Genomic DNA, 16,421 nt, shown 5'->3' with positions numbered 1-16,421 from the left:
AATTTTTAAAAAAAATGTCATGAAGAAAGAAATCACAGGTTTCAGTCATATTATTGCTAAAGTATAGCAGCTGAATGTTACCAGCTAAAATTAGGAAATCAGAGACATAAAAAACATACGTATGGTTCCATTCATGAGGCTCCATCCATTGTAAAGCCTATCAGTGATTTGATGATCAATAGTGCAGCTTCACCCCCACAATTGCAAATGTCATTACTATTATTTTAAGAACACGTCACACAGAGTAGAAAAGGAGCAACCTTTATCATGGTGCTGAGGCTAAGCCTCAAACTAACATCAATGAGCAAACAATAGAATTGAAAAAGAGAGGCAGAAAAAACATAAGTTGCTGATAATACACTTGCAAAGGAATAACAAAGACAATAAGAAGTAATTGTTCCGGGAGCACCTTAATTACTGAGTCACTCATCAAAAGTTCTTCAGCCAAAAGCTCAAACTCAGAAAACGGATAATGAATCAAACCAAAGGTCAATATGCCACCACTAAGTAGACTAAGTTGCCCTTGAACCTGGTAATTACAGAGAGTAGGGTAAGCTGATCTGACGGAAGCAAATAAATTTTCAAACATGAAGTTGATATTCTAGCATTTGGAAAAAAAAAATACCATAACTAGGTGATCTTACAAACAAGAACCCTACACAACCTATAAAATGAACACCTCCAAACCAACTGCACAGATATCATAAAATCAGCTATGAAGGCCCAACGTTTAAAACAAGCATATTAAGAATAAACCACTAACAAAACCATATCAAATAAATGGCATAAAAGCATTTTTAAAATGTTTGAAAAACATAGCTTCAGGGACATCAGTTTACTTCAGTTGAATTACCAGAAAATCAGAACAGTTTTGGCAGACAACACTTCTAACCTAACTTACCCGTTTTACCTATTTCAACCATATGAGTAGAAGCAAGTTTGATGTATTTCAAAAAATAAAAAATATGAAGCAGACTCTACTCGTAAGCACTTGCAAGTTGAAACTACATAAGTCAGTGATATCACCAAAATATTGCTAAATGCAAAACATTTCATTTTTGTCAAAGCTTATGACTCTAGTAAGTTTTCAAAAGTTCCAAGAAGTCCTGCTTGTTAAAGAGAAGACAATACAACAGCAAATGCCATCTCACAAAACTACTTGGATTCGTTTGGTTATGGACATAGTTTCAAGCCATCAGGACCTAAAGCAACCTTATTCATCCAAAGGTGGACAGACACTGGATGTGTTTTGAAAAGAATCACAGAAAGTAATTAAACAATGTCCTAAAGCAATCTTTGTACAAATTCTGAAGTATTTGTATCACTTACTAATATGATTGCCGTTAGGAAATCCTTAGCTATACATTCTATGCATAAGCATGGAAATGCTAACTTACGTTGTTAAATTCTATGCATTTATATCCTCCAGCAATTTGTGTTTCTTCAATTACTACTGCATTGATCCTATTCAAGTTATCAATTTATAAATGGAATTATATTTAAGAAAATAAGTTCCCAAAGATGTATAAAAATAAAGTATAAACTGTAAACCAATAATTGTTATAGTTGCTTGATCTAATGGTAAGCAAGCTAGATCCAGAGGTGACCCAACCCAAGGTCAGGATTCAAATTCTTATAACAGTATAGTTGGAAGGGTTAACCTTTTTGTTCCCACCCTAGTCAAACACCCAATGTGGTGTAGGAACACATCGTGGTCAAAACAAAAAAAATATATAAGCTGTAAACATTTGTCTACCATAGCACATATTCACATGCAAAACTGATTTTCTCAAACAAGAAATGAGCAAATGAATTACATACTCAATTTGTAAAGACAAATATAGTAATTAATTTTCTAATATAGGTCTTTGCATCCTCTTAGTCAATCCCACCTAGTGGGATAAGACCTGGTTGTCGTTGTTGTATATGTATTTGCATCCTCCATTCAGATTTTGCAGTACTAAGCCTCAGTGGGTTTCCTGTAGTTCTCTAATATTTTAACTAACCATAACATTTAAGCCAATCAATCATAGACTAAACCCTGAACTGTCAAATACAAAATCCTGGGTGCCAGAATTACTGTGTCTTCATGATGTACTAAACCAACAATAGTTTCAAATGGCTTCATTTAAAAAAACACCAAAATCCTCCTTGTGCTATTTTATATTAACATTTTGGGCAACCTGGAAGCTATGGAACAATTCCGTATGTTCATAGACGTAGTTGGGTTTTGGAATATAATACTGCTCAACACAAAATAACATTCAACCAAGGAAACTAACCTGTACTCGACTCCATAGTAGAGGAACAGCAACTTTGGCACAATTCCTAATAAAAACATTTGTCCAAAGCGGCTGATAAGGAAATTCAAGTAGAAGTGTATCAGTCTGTGTTGATCGGTTATGGTTGCTAACTATAAGGCTTTTAGGAACTGAGTCATAAAGTGTTCCAGCAGCACCAGCATTATCAGGACAGCCAAAACTCTTTCCACCTGTGCAAGAAATAACAGACTAATCCCCCAAAAAAATCATGACAAGGCAAACACCAAGAAGAAGCAATCTAAAAACAGCTTATAGTCTAAATAGAATAATATAGCAAGAATGCCAAAAGGAAACACATTCCTTAGTTATGTCTCAGATTTTGATATCCCATAAAGATGGGATAGATATAACAACCAAATCCAAAGTGAAATAGTTAAGCTTATTTATAGAGATACATAACCTTGAAAGTAACCAAGTGTTTATCTAAAGATATCTAACAAAAGAACAATAACATTAAGGTCGTTCAAGGAATTTCAGTGTGCAGTGAAGTACTTTCAGAAACAGTAAACCTATTATTGCCAACTAGAAAACGTTATAAAATAGACAGCAAATCATGCATATGCAATGCCCAAGTATTTACAGAAAAGTTGACTGTCTAAGAACCACATATTAGCCCAAACAAGAATAAATTATCTGAATTTTGATAATTGATGCTGAAAGCATGACCAAGCAGGATTTAAAAAGCAGAAAATCGAGATCAGGAAAAAAAATGAAAAATTTGAATATGCAGATAACATGCAATCATGTTCATGAATCAACAATATCAATATGAGAAAGAAAAGAGAATATCAGGATAGAGAACTTATATTATTACTTTAAAAAAACACATATCAAGGAGATGAAGACATCTTTTATAGGGTTTTATAACCCAATCTCATAAAGACTCAGTTTTGCTAAAAATAAAATAAAATTGTTCATAGCCCTTAAAAATGAAACTGCTTTTAAAAATTTTGAAACAAATTTTTTATTGGAAAAACTTATTTTAAAATAGTCTCTCTAAAACCGAGAGAAATCAATAGAAAATTAGTGTGGTTTTGTTAACAATATAAACATATAATTTAGTTCCTTCCTAAGAGCTTGAATTTCTGGGACAACTGGTTAGCCAATAAATTTTAAAATAGTATCAGAGCAGCAGGAGTTCCATACCAACCTTGCAAGGCGGGCTAATCAAGTTAAGCACTCCACCTAACATAAAGAGGGAGTATAACCCATACATGAGGGAGGAATATTAAAAACACAAGCATATTAATTGGTCTTCTTGCTTACAGCTCGATCTTTAGGACAAGGACAAGTAGTCAGCCAATCAATTTTAACAAATTTAATATCTGGATGAACATAGGGTTAAAAGTAGAAAATTTAAAATAAAAGTTTAATATAAATTTTTAAAAGTAATTTTAAGTAAAGTTTGTTATATTATTAGGGTAAGAATAACCTTATGAATTAGTTAAGAAAATTATACCTTTTAATTGTTCCATAAAATTGGCCCTAAACCCCATTATAAAGCAGATTTATGCTAAACAAAGTTATCTTCAATAGTTTCCTCTCATTGTGAGATTCTAATTTCTCTATATGAGATAGCTATCAATTTGTGTGAGTTTTAGTTAATTTTGGCATTGTATCAGAACCTTCCTATTCACTGTTTGGTATTTCAACATTCCTATATTGATTCAACCTAATTCTCCTTGTGTAACCCACCACATTGACCAACTATCACCCTTTTGGCGTGGCTACTTGGTCTGAGGACCTCCACCATCCACCATTGTTGCCTGAACTAACAACTATGACAAGCAATAACAACAAGATTTTGTAGCTCTGTCCAGAGCTAACCCCTACAAGAAGTGGTTCCTTCACAAACTGTTTCCCTGCAGAAGCGACCCATAACCCCATGGCTTCTTCTAGTTGCAAAAGAGCTCACACCCCGCCCAATGCTTTCTCTTCTATGATTGCAAGCCACTGCGAGTTCACAGATTTGTCAGACACCCATCTCCATGTTGAGCTTCCGGTCGCAAGCAGAGAGGGGTGGATAACAAGAAGGCTTCTTCCTTGTCTGCTTCACCACCACAAGCAGATGCATCCCGTAGATTGCAACTTCCTCACCACCATGACGTAGCAGAGTCTCATCCCACATACAAACTTTTTCTCCTCTTCCTCAGCAAATCCACTTCACTGAGAAGACTTGAACAGATGCATCCCGTAGCTTGCAACTTCCTCACCACCATGACGTAGCAGAGTCGCATCCCACATCCAAACTTGTTCTCCTCTTCCTCAGCAAATCCACTTCACTGAGAAGACTTGTACCTCTCCCGTCATCCTATAGGGCCTTCGATCAATTGGCTCTTGCCAGTGATCTTGTAGCCTCCTTGTTCATCTGAAGAAGACCTGGTCTACCTCAATCTTGTCATAGACCTAGTCTATCGCACAAACACCATGAACAAGAGGATCTCTCCTCGCTGGTAGCCAACTCTCCCACTTGTTGGTTAGATAACCTCTCCAGGGGCCACTATAGGCCTACTAACATTGGCTGCCGCACATGGCCTACTTCATACTGACAACCCCATGCCCACCTTCTTCCACCTGTCGCAATAGGATCCGATGTCATCTGCCCTACTACAGTTGTCACATTTCCAGATCCAGCCCAACAAGGCCTCCAAACCAAGATAGTTTTTCATGACAGTTAACAAATCAGACATATTAGATCTAACAGATTGTTAAAGTTAGAGAACTCGAATTTTAACACATTTGGTGATATCCCTCAACTTATGTCCAAGTCTATTCTCATGCCTGTGATGTTGAGTTGCACCTATGTTATAGCATCTAAAACAACAACAATAACAACCAAGCCTTATCCCACTAGGTGGGGTCGGCTATATAGATTCTTTTACGTCATTGAACTCTATCTCCTACTATATCATCATCTATACTTAAATAAATTTTATCTTATTTTATTATTGCTAACCAAGTCTTTTTTTTATTTTCTCTTTCTCATTTGATATGTGTGTTTGTCATAATTTCACATCGCCTAACTGGAGCATTTATTTGTCGTCTAATTGGAGCCTTAAACGTGTCTCTCGGAGTTTTCTCTCAATAGATGCAACTCCGACTTTCTCTCTAATGCTCTCATTTCTTATTCTGTCCATCTTCGTATGTCCACACATTCACCTTAACATCCTCATCTTCTGCTTATGTGCTCGAGTCATAGCCCAACATTCAGCTTCATATAGCATAGCAGGTCTAACTGCGGTTTTGCAGAACTTTCCTTTACGTTTAGAAACACTTTACGGTCACATAAAACACCCGATGATCTCCTCCATTTCAACCATCCTGCTTGTATTCTAGGTAACACATTTCTCTCAATCCCTCCATCATTTTGCAAAAATGATCCTAAATATTTAAAACTCTCAGTTTCGGATAACTTATCATCTCCTATCTTAACAATTATCTCATTACATCTAATATTGTTAAACTTAAATTTTATATATTCTGTGTTTATTCTACTAAACCTAAAATATTTCTCTTCTAGTATTTCTCGCCAAAATTTTAGTTTAGCATTTATTCCTTCACGTGTTTCATCTACCAAAACAATATCATCTGCAAACAACAAACATCACTGTACTGTGTCTTGAATATGTATAATGAGTTCATCTATAATTAGAGTAAAAAGATAAGGATTTTGAGCTGATCCTTGATGAAACCCTATCTTTAGGGAAAATGCTTCAGTTACTCCGCCTGAAGTTTTTCACTCTGGTCGTTATATCCTCATACATATCCTTAATTAGTTCAATATATGTTCCGCTAACACCACTCTTTTCTAGAGTTCTCCATATAATTTCTCTTAGGACTCTATTATAAGCTTTTTCTAAGTCGATGAATACCATATGTAGATCTTATTTTTGCTCCCGATATTTTTCAACTAATTGTCTAAGTTGATGTATAGCTTCTATTGTCGATCTTCCAAGCATGAACCTAAATTGATTTTCGAACACTGTGTCTCCTTCATTAGCCTTTCTTCTATTACTTTTTTCCAAAGTTTCATGGTATAACTCATTAGTTTAATACCCCTATAAATTGCACAATTTTATACGTCTCCCCTATTCTTATATAAGGAAACTAGAGTACTTACCCTCCATTGATTAAGTATTTTTTTCGTTTTCAATATCATGTTAAATAATTTTGTAAGTCATTCAATACCTTGTTTCCCTAGGCACTTCCATACCTCTATCGGAATATCATCTGGTCCAATAATTTTTTCATTGTGCATCCCATGTAAAGCTTGTTTTACTGAAGTTTGAATTCTATAATAAAAATTTAAATTTCTATACTCATTTGACCTATTTAAATTACCTAAGTTAAGTTTGTCACCTACACTTTCATTAAAAAGTTGATGAAAATACCTCTTCCACCGCTATTTTATTTCTCCATTGTTTACTAATACTCTATTACATTCATCTTTAATACATTTTATTTGGATAAGATCTCTTGTCTTCCTTTTTCTCACTTTAGCTGTTCTATAAATGTCTCTTTTCCCTTCTTTTGTATCCAATTTTTAATATAATCATTCAAAAGTTTCATTTTTGCTTCATTCATTACTTTCTTAGCTTCTTTCTTGGCTATTGTATATTTTTTTTAAAAAAATCATTTTTATAAATATATAATTCCTTATAAGCTGTTCGTTTTTCGTTCAATTTCTCTTGTACTTTCTCATTCCATCGCCAAGATTCCTTATTTAGTGGTGCATGTCCCTTTGACTCGCCAAGTACCCTCTTAGCTACTATTTTCAACTTTAATAGCATCTTATCTCATGTCGTATTAGAGTCACAATATATTTCACCTAATACTTGTACTCTTATATTCTCCTTAAATATATTTTGCTTCCCATCCTTTAATTTCCACCACTTAATTTTAGGAGTCGTATATATTTACTTTCTATTGATATTATGCTTGAAGCGTATATCCAACACTACTAACCTATGTTGGGTAATTAAGATTTTTCCAGGAATGACCTTGCAATCATTACAAATCTTTCTATCCTTCTTCCAAAGCATAAGAAAGTCAATTTACGATTTATTATTCCCACTTTTGAACGTGACTAAGTATTCTTCTCTTTTCTTAAAAATGTATTAGCTAATATAAGGTTATATGCTATCACAAAATCTAATATAGTTTTTCCTTCTTCATTTCTCATTCCAAACTCATAACCCCCATGTACCCTCTCATATTCGTCATTTTTCACTCTGACATGCTCATGTAGATCACCTCCTATTAAAATCATTTCATTTAATGGAATGTTTTGTAATACTTCATCTAAGTCGTCCCAAAACCTTGATTTGATAGCTTCATCTAATCTTACTTGCGGTGCATATACGCTAATTATACTCATAGTTTCTTTCGCCACTATTATCTTAACGGTTATAATTCGATCTCCTTTTCTAACTACTCCTATAACTTTATCCTTTAACGAACTATCTACAACAATACCCACTCCATTTCTTGTTTTACTCTTTCCCGTGTACCATAACTTAAAATCTGAGTTTTCTATCATCTTTGCCTTCTCGCCTACCTTGGCGCATGGCAAAGTTGTTGTCATGTGACCAAAAGGTCAGGGGTTCGAATCCTGGAAACAGCCTCTTGCAAAAAGCAGGGTAAGGCTGCGTACAATGGATCCTTCCCCGGGACCTCGCATGGCGGGAGCTTCGTGCACCGAGCTACCCTTTTTTGCCTTCTCGTCTACCCATTTTGTCTCTTGTACACACAAAATACTAATTCTTCTCCTAATCATCATATCTACTACCTCCATTAATTTACTGAGTTCCTATATTCCATATTCCAAATTTTAGATTATTAGTTTTCCTATCACACCCAAGTTCTCATGGAGATATAGCGGTCCTTGCCGATATGTTTCAATAGTCGAACCTGCAACACAAACTCTTGCATATTTAACACTACACCCTAGTTCTGGAGATATAATGGTCTTTGCCGAGACGTTACAGTCGGACCCTGCAATGAGTTCCTTCCAAGGAACAACCTAACATTAGCACAATAATTCAATGGACTCATTCATTGAACATTTGTCATAGTTTTAACGTTGGCTGGCAATCTAACGCAACCCTCCTCCTTTATCCAGGCTTAGAATCGACCATGTCTAGTTCGTCATGGGTCGAGTTTTATAGCATCTAAAACATAAGATTAAATTTTCCTAAGCGTGCAATGTGTAATGCATATTGCCATTGTTCTTGTTGGGTTTGCATCAATTGAGTGATTAGCTCGTGTAAGATTCCAGGTTTTTAATTCAACAAATAGCTTATTAACAAATTCATCTGAATTTTTTTTAGGTTAGAGTATTTGATTTCAAGATTCACACACCTATGATCTGTATTAGGTTTTATATGTCACATCATTTAGATTGGCATAGTCAAGATATCTTATCCAGTCACCCAAATAAAACCAACATGAGCAGACACAATATTAGTACTCTATGTAGCAATGACAGCAGTAACATTTTTGATATATTCTTCTTCCCTGTCTTCCCCCTCCATGATTTTCCTTCTAATTGATGTCAACTGGCTGGATGCCATGCCAACAAACAGTAATAGCTGATATTTCAATCAACTCACTCAGATCAAGCACCAAAACCTTAGTACAAAATGAGACTTCAAACCATTGTCTGCATCTCTTATGCTAATGGTGTTATCCCACTTGACACTTGTTTATATGGGATAATAACAAATAATTATGGTTATAAAGTGAAGGTGCATAATAAACTAAAGCACAATAAAGGAACTTGTATATTTGGATTTTTTTACAAAAGTATTATGGCATATGGAGCTAATTTACAAATGATTTCCAAAAGAGATTGTGGCTATGGAAGTGATTCAACTACTCAAGCACTGATCAAGAGGTTACTCCACATCTGAGATACACTACAAATCCCGGCACCTGCAGAACAGTCTTCCGAGCTGCTGATTAGGTGGTTTTCTGAAGCCTATGAAGCCTAGGCTCCATCAAAGTGTGGGCAAAGGTGGTGTGGAAATCCTACCTCTTGCCCAAGCACTGGTCCACTTTATGGCTGATGGCTCATGGATGGTTGGACACCAAAGATAGGTTGGTCTATGAGATGGACAAGGTCTGTCCTCTTTGCAGGCAAGCAGATGAAACACTAGATCATCTCTATTTTGCCTACCCGTTCAGCAAGATGTTATGGGACAAGGTGAGGCATGCTATGTGTACGGCAATTGATGTCCACTCGCAAACAACTACTAAGAGTGTTTCATACGAACATACGTGGTACTGGTGACATAACAAAAGCAAGATTTTTGGTCATATCTTGTACGGTTTTTCTTCTTTGGCAAGCTAGGAACAAGTACCTACATGAGGGGGCTGTCCCAAATGTAAATAGCATCTAAAGATACAAACCCATGCGTTTCGGTTCTTAGATGCCCCCTAAGCGCATCCTCTGTAATATTTTGTTTTAATAATATATTTACCTTCTCAAAAAAAAAAAAAAATTCAAGCAAGTTTATTGTTGAAATTTCCATGCATTTAGATCTTGATCAATTCGATGTAGATTTGCATAGGTAGGTTCCTCCCTTCAATTTGCAAGGGTTGATTGAGGGACGCCTAACTTCAATTGCATTGAATCCATGTTGTCTAGCAGAGTTGGAGGTGTGCTCTAGAGATCCTGCACAAGTGGCAAAATAGGAGCAATATGGGCTTCTATCTAGCCAAGACAATGGGATAAAGCTTTGTGTGGGTGGTTGGGGGAATGAGAAGTCCAAGAGGAGATGGAAACGGCTTCTATCAGATAGAGGTACTGGGTTGGTAGAAGAAGACAATGAGATGAGGAGAGTTGGATAAGTGGACCAAGGATTGCAAACCAAGAATGATGCAGTACATGTTGTGTGCCTCCGTCGGTGATTTCATTATAATAGAGAAGAGAGAGAGAGAGAGGAAAAAAAGGACAGCACAGTACACGAAGATGCCGCCAATGTGGGGTCCCGAAGAATGATCTATTGCACGCAGCCTTACCCTCTTTGCAAGAGGTTGTTTCCGAGACTTAAACGTATGATCTCCAAGTCACACGGCAACAACTTTACCGTTGTGTCAAGGCTCCCCTTCTAATAGAGAAGAGAGAATATGATAATAAATGTGCTAATGGAATAAAAGCCTCTTTTGTAGGCATTCAGAACAATGGCCTTTTTAAGACAAAAAAAAAAGACAAGTTGTACTGAAAGTAGGACAAATCATAATCATACCATGAACAAAAACATGTGGTTCGTCATGCCAACTGAAAACTGCAATAGATACACGACCTCCACCACCACCGGCCAAGCCACTACCTCCCGATGCACTTACCATGCCTGTTCCTTTCCTGCAATTAGAAAACGAACATTAGATCGATCTTCAAGACACGATAATTTTGTATATTGATCAAACATGACAAGTAGATCAGCTGTAAATAAAGGCAATAGTTCAGATACTTTTTATATATGTGTATATATATATATGAGTACTGAATGATAAGAATGCATCTAGTTAAGGAACTTCTATATATATGATTAAGAATAAATGAAAGAAAACATAATTAAGAATTCTGAATTGCCTTGGTAGTGAGCTCAATGATGAGATATGATATGCCCATACTATCCTAGAGTTTGGACATACTTCTTTGCTTGATGGTAGTTACAATATTAGCTAGAGTATAGCACACTATTAATCAGTAAATTATACATTTTTGTATTCTGGATTGATTTCTTTCTTTTAACAAAGATGGTTGCTTGCTTAGGGTCTTACTAGTGTTGCATTTAAGGATTGCAGCTCACCAAATAAATGCATTAGATATGCCTGATAGGACAGTGATTTCTAGTCAGTAGTTAAATTGTGAACATAAATGTAATATTCATTATAAAATTGCTGCTCATGCTTTGCTTGTTGATATCTAACTTCCCTTGTCCTTGAGCATATGTCATGATGGATTCTTCATGCTTCCACTGCTGTAGTTACATTGGATCTGCTTCTCATCTAATATTGCAAGTTACACTTCGTGGTGACTCAAATCTCAATTTACCATTCACTAAACAAGCACTCCATCTCAAGCTTCATAACAACCAGCATAGTTGTAGGCTTTGATATGGCATACATGTTCAGCTTCACAAGGTAGCAAGTCAACCAAATCAATATCGTTTTTAGGAAAAAATAACACCCTCAGATATTCAAATCTGAACAAATACAAGTGCCACAAGCACACTATCTGGCATGCATACTCCATCGTGCAGCTCATATCTCCCACAAGCCACACTGAAGATTGTATCTCAAAAATGATAATGGAGCAATGTTCAGGCTGCATCTTCTAAGTCACTCATGACACCTGTCAGAGGTTATTGTCCTTATTCATTGCGACTCTATGACAGCATTGGTTTTGTAAGATCATTTGCAACCATAATCGCATTTGTACAACCTTGAAGGGCTACTTAGCATTGAATTTTACTCCCTTGCCATTTGGACATAGAAATCCTCTCTAATTTGAGTAACTTTCCCAAGTTATCTGAGCACATCAAGCATAGTTCAAAAATCAGATGTGGTACAGCAAATAGACAGTAGTCCTCTACAATGTCAATTCATTTTGGTTTCCCAAGTTCTCGGAATGGATCAAGCATTGTTCAAAAAATCAGATCAGTATGGAACATACAATAATTATCAGTCATACCAGCTGTTAGAATGATTAGAATCATATTCAATTAAAGAATAAAAACTAAAAATTATAAAATTAAGGATAAAAAAGAAACAAAGAGGGAAACTATCTTAAAAAATATATTTCCTAATATTACAAATTTACAATTTTTTGATATTTATTCATTTCAATTGCATAAGAATATGGCATCATATATTGCATTTATTAGTTAACATTTGAATCCAAATTTAAATAAACTACTGATCATGCTTTTTCCATGCTTTTAACATCTTAATTACTATGTCTAAAAAATTGTGTTGGTCATAATATCATATTTGTATACTATATTTTGTACAATAGTTAATATTTAAAGGTAATCTTCCATCATGTTCAATGGAACAATAATATTAATGTAACTAGCCTCAAATAGTTGAGACAATGCTAATTGATGATAATGAATTTTCAATTTTGTATAACAGTTTCTAGAATATTTTTTTAGATGCTCATTAATTGATATATTATATAGTCTTCATTAGTATTACTCCATTTATATGCTTTCAAATTGTTGTCTACTATTTTCCTTAATGTGGTCTTAGTCTGTAGCATATATAATTATCTTACTGGGTGAAAGTTAGTGGAAACATAAGAAAATATACAGACTGCAGTTACATAAACAAAATCTTCAACTTAGAACCAAGTGCTAGTTAGAGTTATGTGATAGTTTATAGACCACTGTGTATAGATCAAATGATCAAGTGTACTGTATAGAATTTAAAGGGACTTGAACATCTACTGTGTGGGTCTACATACCCTGAAAGGACTCAAACATCTTTCAACTTCCTGTGACAAATTAGAGCCTATGCCTTCCCCAATTAACCGTCTATATCTTCTGATTTCTCCACCAAAGCATTCAATACCAAAATTGATTGATTCACCAAATTCAGGATTAATCTTCTGTAGGTTTAGTTGCTTGTTGTCTGATTGATACACAATTTCTTGAGAGATATTAGTTGAGGACCTTGAGGTGAACACTAATCCTACTTGGCTGGTAGAATCTCCCAAGATGGGAATCTATGGGATCAATAGTTCCAATTATTGGGCCCCAGATCTCTCCCTTCAGTACACATGTGTGCTTGTCCCTGAGATATTGTGCGCCGAAAACTTTAAATTGTTGTAGCAATGATTTGCCCTTGATAAGCTGTGATATGATGATGATACCCATGCATTGAATCCAGGGGTAGTGTTTTTAACAGCCTTGCATCAGCTTTGTTATCGTTTCATCCACCCAATATATCATAGTGGTGTTCAAAATTGCTTAACTTAACTAAAAGGATCCTAACTGCATGACTAATTTGAAGAAGATAGTCTTACCTAATAAGATTAATGCAAAGTCAAAAAGGTTCCCCTAAGATAGTTCAAAGCATATGACTAAGCCATGACAAACATCTCCAAGCTGCAATCCATCTATCTTGTCATGTTGTGCATCAAAAACTGCTTCTCAAAGTTGTGTTACAAAATCCATAATAACCAAGCTAAAGTCAAAAGGTATGGAATTCACTATGCACACGTGTTTTTTTGTGATTTGTTATACAGATCAGTTGACTCAAGATTTTAAGAATTGAATTCAGAATTCAACACAAAAAAAATCAACATCCATGAAATCTCAAAACAAAATATAAGTATATAACCAAACAGTTTGTCCCTTTAACCATACCTATTAAACTCATATGAAATTTTCACTGAGTAGTGAAATAGTAAATCATGCCAAAATTCAATTTAGACTGATTTGATAATTGAGCAACATTTCATTAGTGCTTAGAATTTGTTGCCAAATTACATCTAGTTTGTTATAGATTCCAATGGATTGGTGTATATCTAGCACGCAGGCTATATCAATTTACAGCAAAAGCTCAAGTAGTCAACAAACAGAAAGTTAAATAATGGTGACTGTAGTATAATAAATAACCTTACTTTGATTAAGGAAGATATCTAATGTTTACACATTTTCAGAACATTAACAACGTTACACATTTAAGTCCACAGTAAAGGCATGTTAATCGAAATTATTTTGCACTTACATTTTAGTTGCATTGATATAGATGCTCCCACCTGACCCTCCACCACCTAAAGAGCCGCCCTCACCGCCATCAGCCAAAATGCTTCCATTAACCTCAAGGAAATCTTTGACTATGAAAAAGACCTGCCCGCCACCTCCTCCTCCATAATCCTTCTCCCGGCTTGTCGAACCCCCTTTGCTTCCGTAGCTTTCAGGCCTCGTCAGATATGACCAGGAGTATGCATCTCCACCCCAGGAGTCCTCCTGCGTCTGCCCCTCCTTCACCACGCAGCTCGCGCCCCTTCCCCCATGTCCACCACCATCACCATTTACCCCGGAGGGGACCCCACTGGTCTGTGGCGGCGGATCCCCCGCCAGCGCCGTAGTATCGATGGCTGCACCGTCGGCTAGACTCATGTTTCCCGCCCCTAAGCGCACCAACCCAGCCACAATCTTCGCATTGCGCCCGATCCGGATTTCACCCGTAAGATTGACGACGAGGGAGCACCCTGCCAGCGGGCAGCTGAGGACCACATCCGGGTAGACCACGAAGCTCCCATTCGCCTTCACAAAGATGTCCTCGGAGAGTTGCACGCTGGTATGGACCTCGCAGAGGCCGTCGAAGTCGCCGGTGCCGCCCAAGTCACCCTCACATGAGGCCGAGGGCGGGTCCGGCGGAGAAGGAGGCGGGGATGGCGGCGCATAGTCGTGCCACAAAGACTCCAAGTTCAAGATCGAAAAGCGATCCCCGCGATCCGCTCCGCCATCGTCCAGCCGAGGGAAGCAGGCAGCAGGGGAGGCAAACGTGAAGAGGAGGAGGAGGAGGACAACTACAAAAGACGCAGAGGCGGCGACCATGGACGGAGTTGCAACTCATCACCACGCTTTGGCCGGAGGAGAGAATTAGGGCAAGGGACGATTCCCCCAGCCCTGTGGTTAGGATTTGGATGGTTTCCGCTCCTTCTCCCCCCTGCTCTTGACAATTTGGGAAAGTGAGAGCGAGAGGATGGCGAGGAAGGCGACGGGAATTGCTGGTGGCGGTCGGGAGATACCTTTTTACCAGGGCAAGCCGTTCGCGAGAGAAACGGGGAGCCGACGAGGAAAGCAAGAGGAGACTGGACAGGAGGAGGCGAGTCGCCAGGAAATAAAACGGGGGCAGGATAACGACGGTTGCCGGCTCGAGCTCGCATCTGGCCGTAGCGGCTGCCTTAAGATTCGCAATTCGTCGACGGGGACGAAGCAGCCACGCGGCGACTCGTGGATGGATCGTTAGTTACGTTGCTGTTCTAAGAGGCACAGCGTGTACTTGGGAGGGAAACAGACGGTTCGTTCGCGTCACTGAGCGAGACCGGTCGAGTTAGGACGATCGGGTGCACTTGGCTCGAACCGACTCATGTACTTGCCTTGGGGAAGAAGATGTTGTCAAGCATTCATCGGTCTTCTAGTTAACCATTGCTTTGTTTGCTTTTTGTTTTTTTGTGTGTAAATGAGTTTCCTTTCTTTTGTTCACTATGAAAATATTTAGAATAATTGACAAGTCAACCACCACTTACTATGTTGACACATCATTAATATAATGGCTCCTTTACACCTATAATTTTGTTTGCGATTTCTTTTCCCTCTAAACGTAACTCTGGATGGATCGCTCCTCGTAAACATCTTTTTTTATTTATCTTAATAGTAAAAAAATCAAAAAAAAAATTCATACGATCCGATCGATCGCTCCATATTTAAGATTATTTAGTTCAATATTTTCCCTAATTATTTAGGCGGTTAAATATAAATTAATTTTATGATTTACTTTCTTTCCTATAATTTAGAGATAGATTATGAAAAATCTTTTAAAAGTCTTTGGGAGCCTTTAGGGCGTAACACAGACGGTGGATATATAATATCTCTGGCGTAATAGTCAGGGGTCGATTCTCAGGAACTGACGACCTGAGGTTTACCCCATCATGCGCCTATGGCCTATGTACCTGCATGAACCTCCCTCCATATCTGTGGGGTCGACACTAGAGGAGCCACTAAGGTAACGGATCTATCTTTTTTAAAAAAAAAGTCTCTGGGATTACATTATGATCCTGTTCGAACCAGAAATCAACAGACGCTGGGCACGTGGCGCTCCCTGGCTCGCTGATGTAGATCTCCGACTGGTGGCGTGATGCTCCGGCTAACCTGCACAGAAGTCGGGCCGGGAAGGGGGTTCCCGGCGACGACCCTCCGACGCTCAAGTCAGGTAAATTACGATGAACAAGGTGGCTCCCAAAGTCTCAAAGTACGTACCCAGAATCCTTTGTCGATGAAACCTGAGGTTCTTTATATAGAGTTGTGAAAGGTTTGGGCACGCGTACCAAGGTGCATAAGTGTCCTCTGTCCTATC

At 37.5% G+C, this 16,421-nt stretch overlaps 1 protein-coding gene across 1 annotated transcript in view; it reads right to left on the bottom strand.

Annotated features, from left to right (window-relative positions):
• LOC121995625 overlaps window positions 1–15,198 on the bottom strand; it is a 33,834-nt gene extending 18,636 nt beyond the window's left edge. The window contains exons 1-4 of the mRNA XM_042549359.1: window positions 14,064–15,198; window positions 10,571–10,686; window positions 2,283–2,491; window positions 410–529 (exon numbers count right to left, since the gene is read on the bottom strand). Coding sequence (XP_042405293.1) covers window positions 410–529; window positions 2,283–2,491; window positions 10,571–10,686; window positions 14,064–14,899 — 1,281 coding nt within the window. The 5' untranslated portion in view covers window positions 14,900–15,198. The remainder of the gene's footprint in view (window positions 1–409; window positions 530–2,282; window positions 2,492–10,570; window positions 10,687–14,063) is intronic.
• Between the last annotated feature and the right edge of the window lie 1,223 nt (window positions 15,199–16,421).

Source organism: Zingiber officinale, chromosome 6A (assembly GCF_018446385.1).
Source record: "Zingiber officinale cultivar Zhangliang chromosome 6A, Zo_v1.1, whole genome shotgun sequence".
Lineage (NCBI taxonomy): Eukaryota > Viridiplantae > Streptophyta > Magnoliopsida > Zingiberales > Zingiberaceae > Zingiber > Zingiber officinale.
The sequence above is the reverse complement of the archived record's forward strand: the minus strand, read 5'-3'. Positions and strand labels throughout refer to the sequence as shown.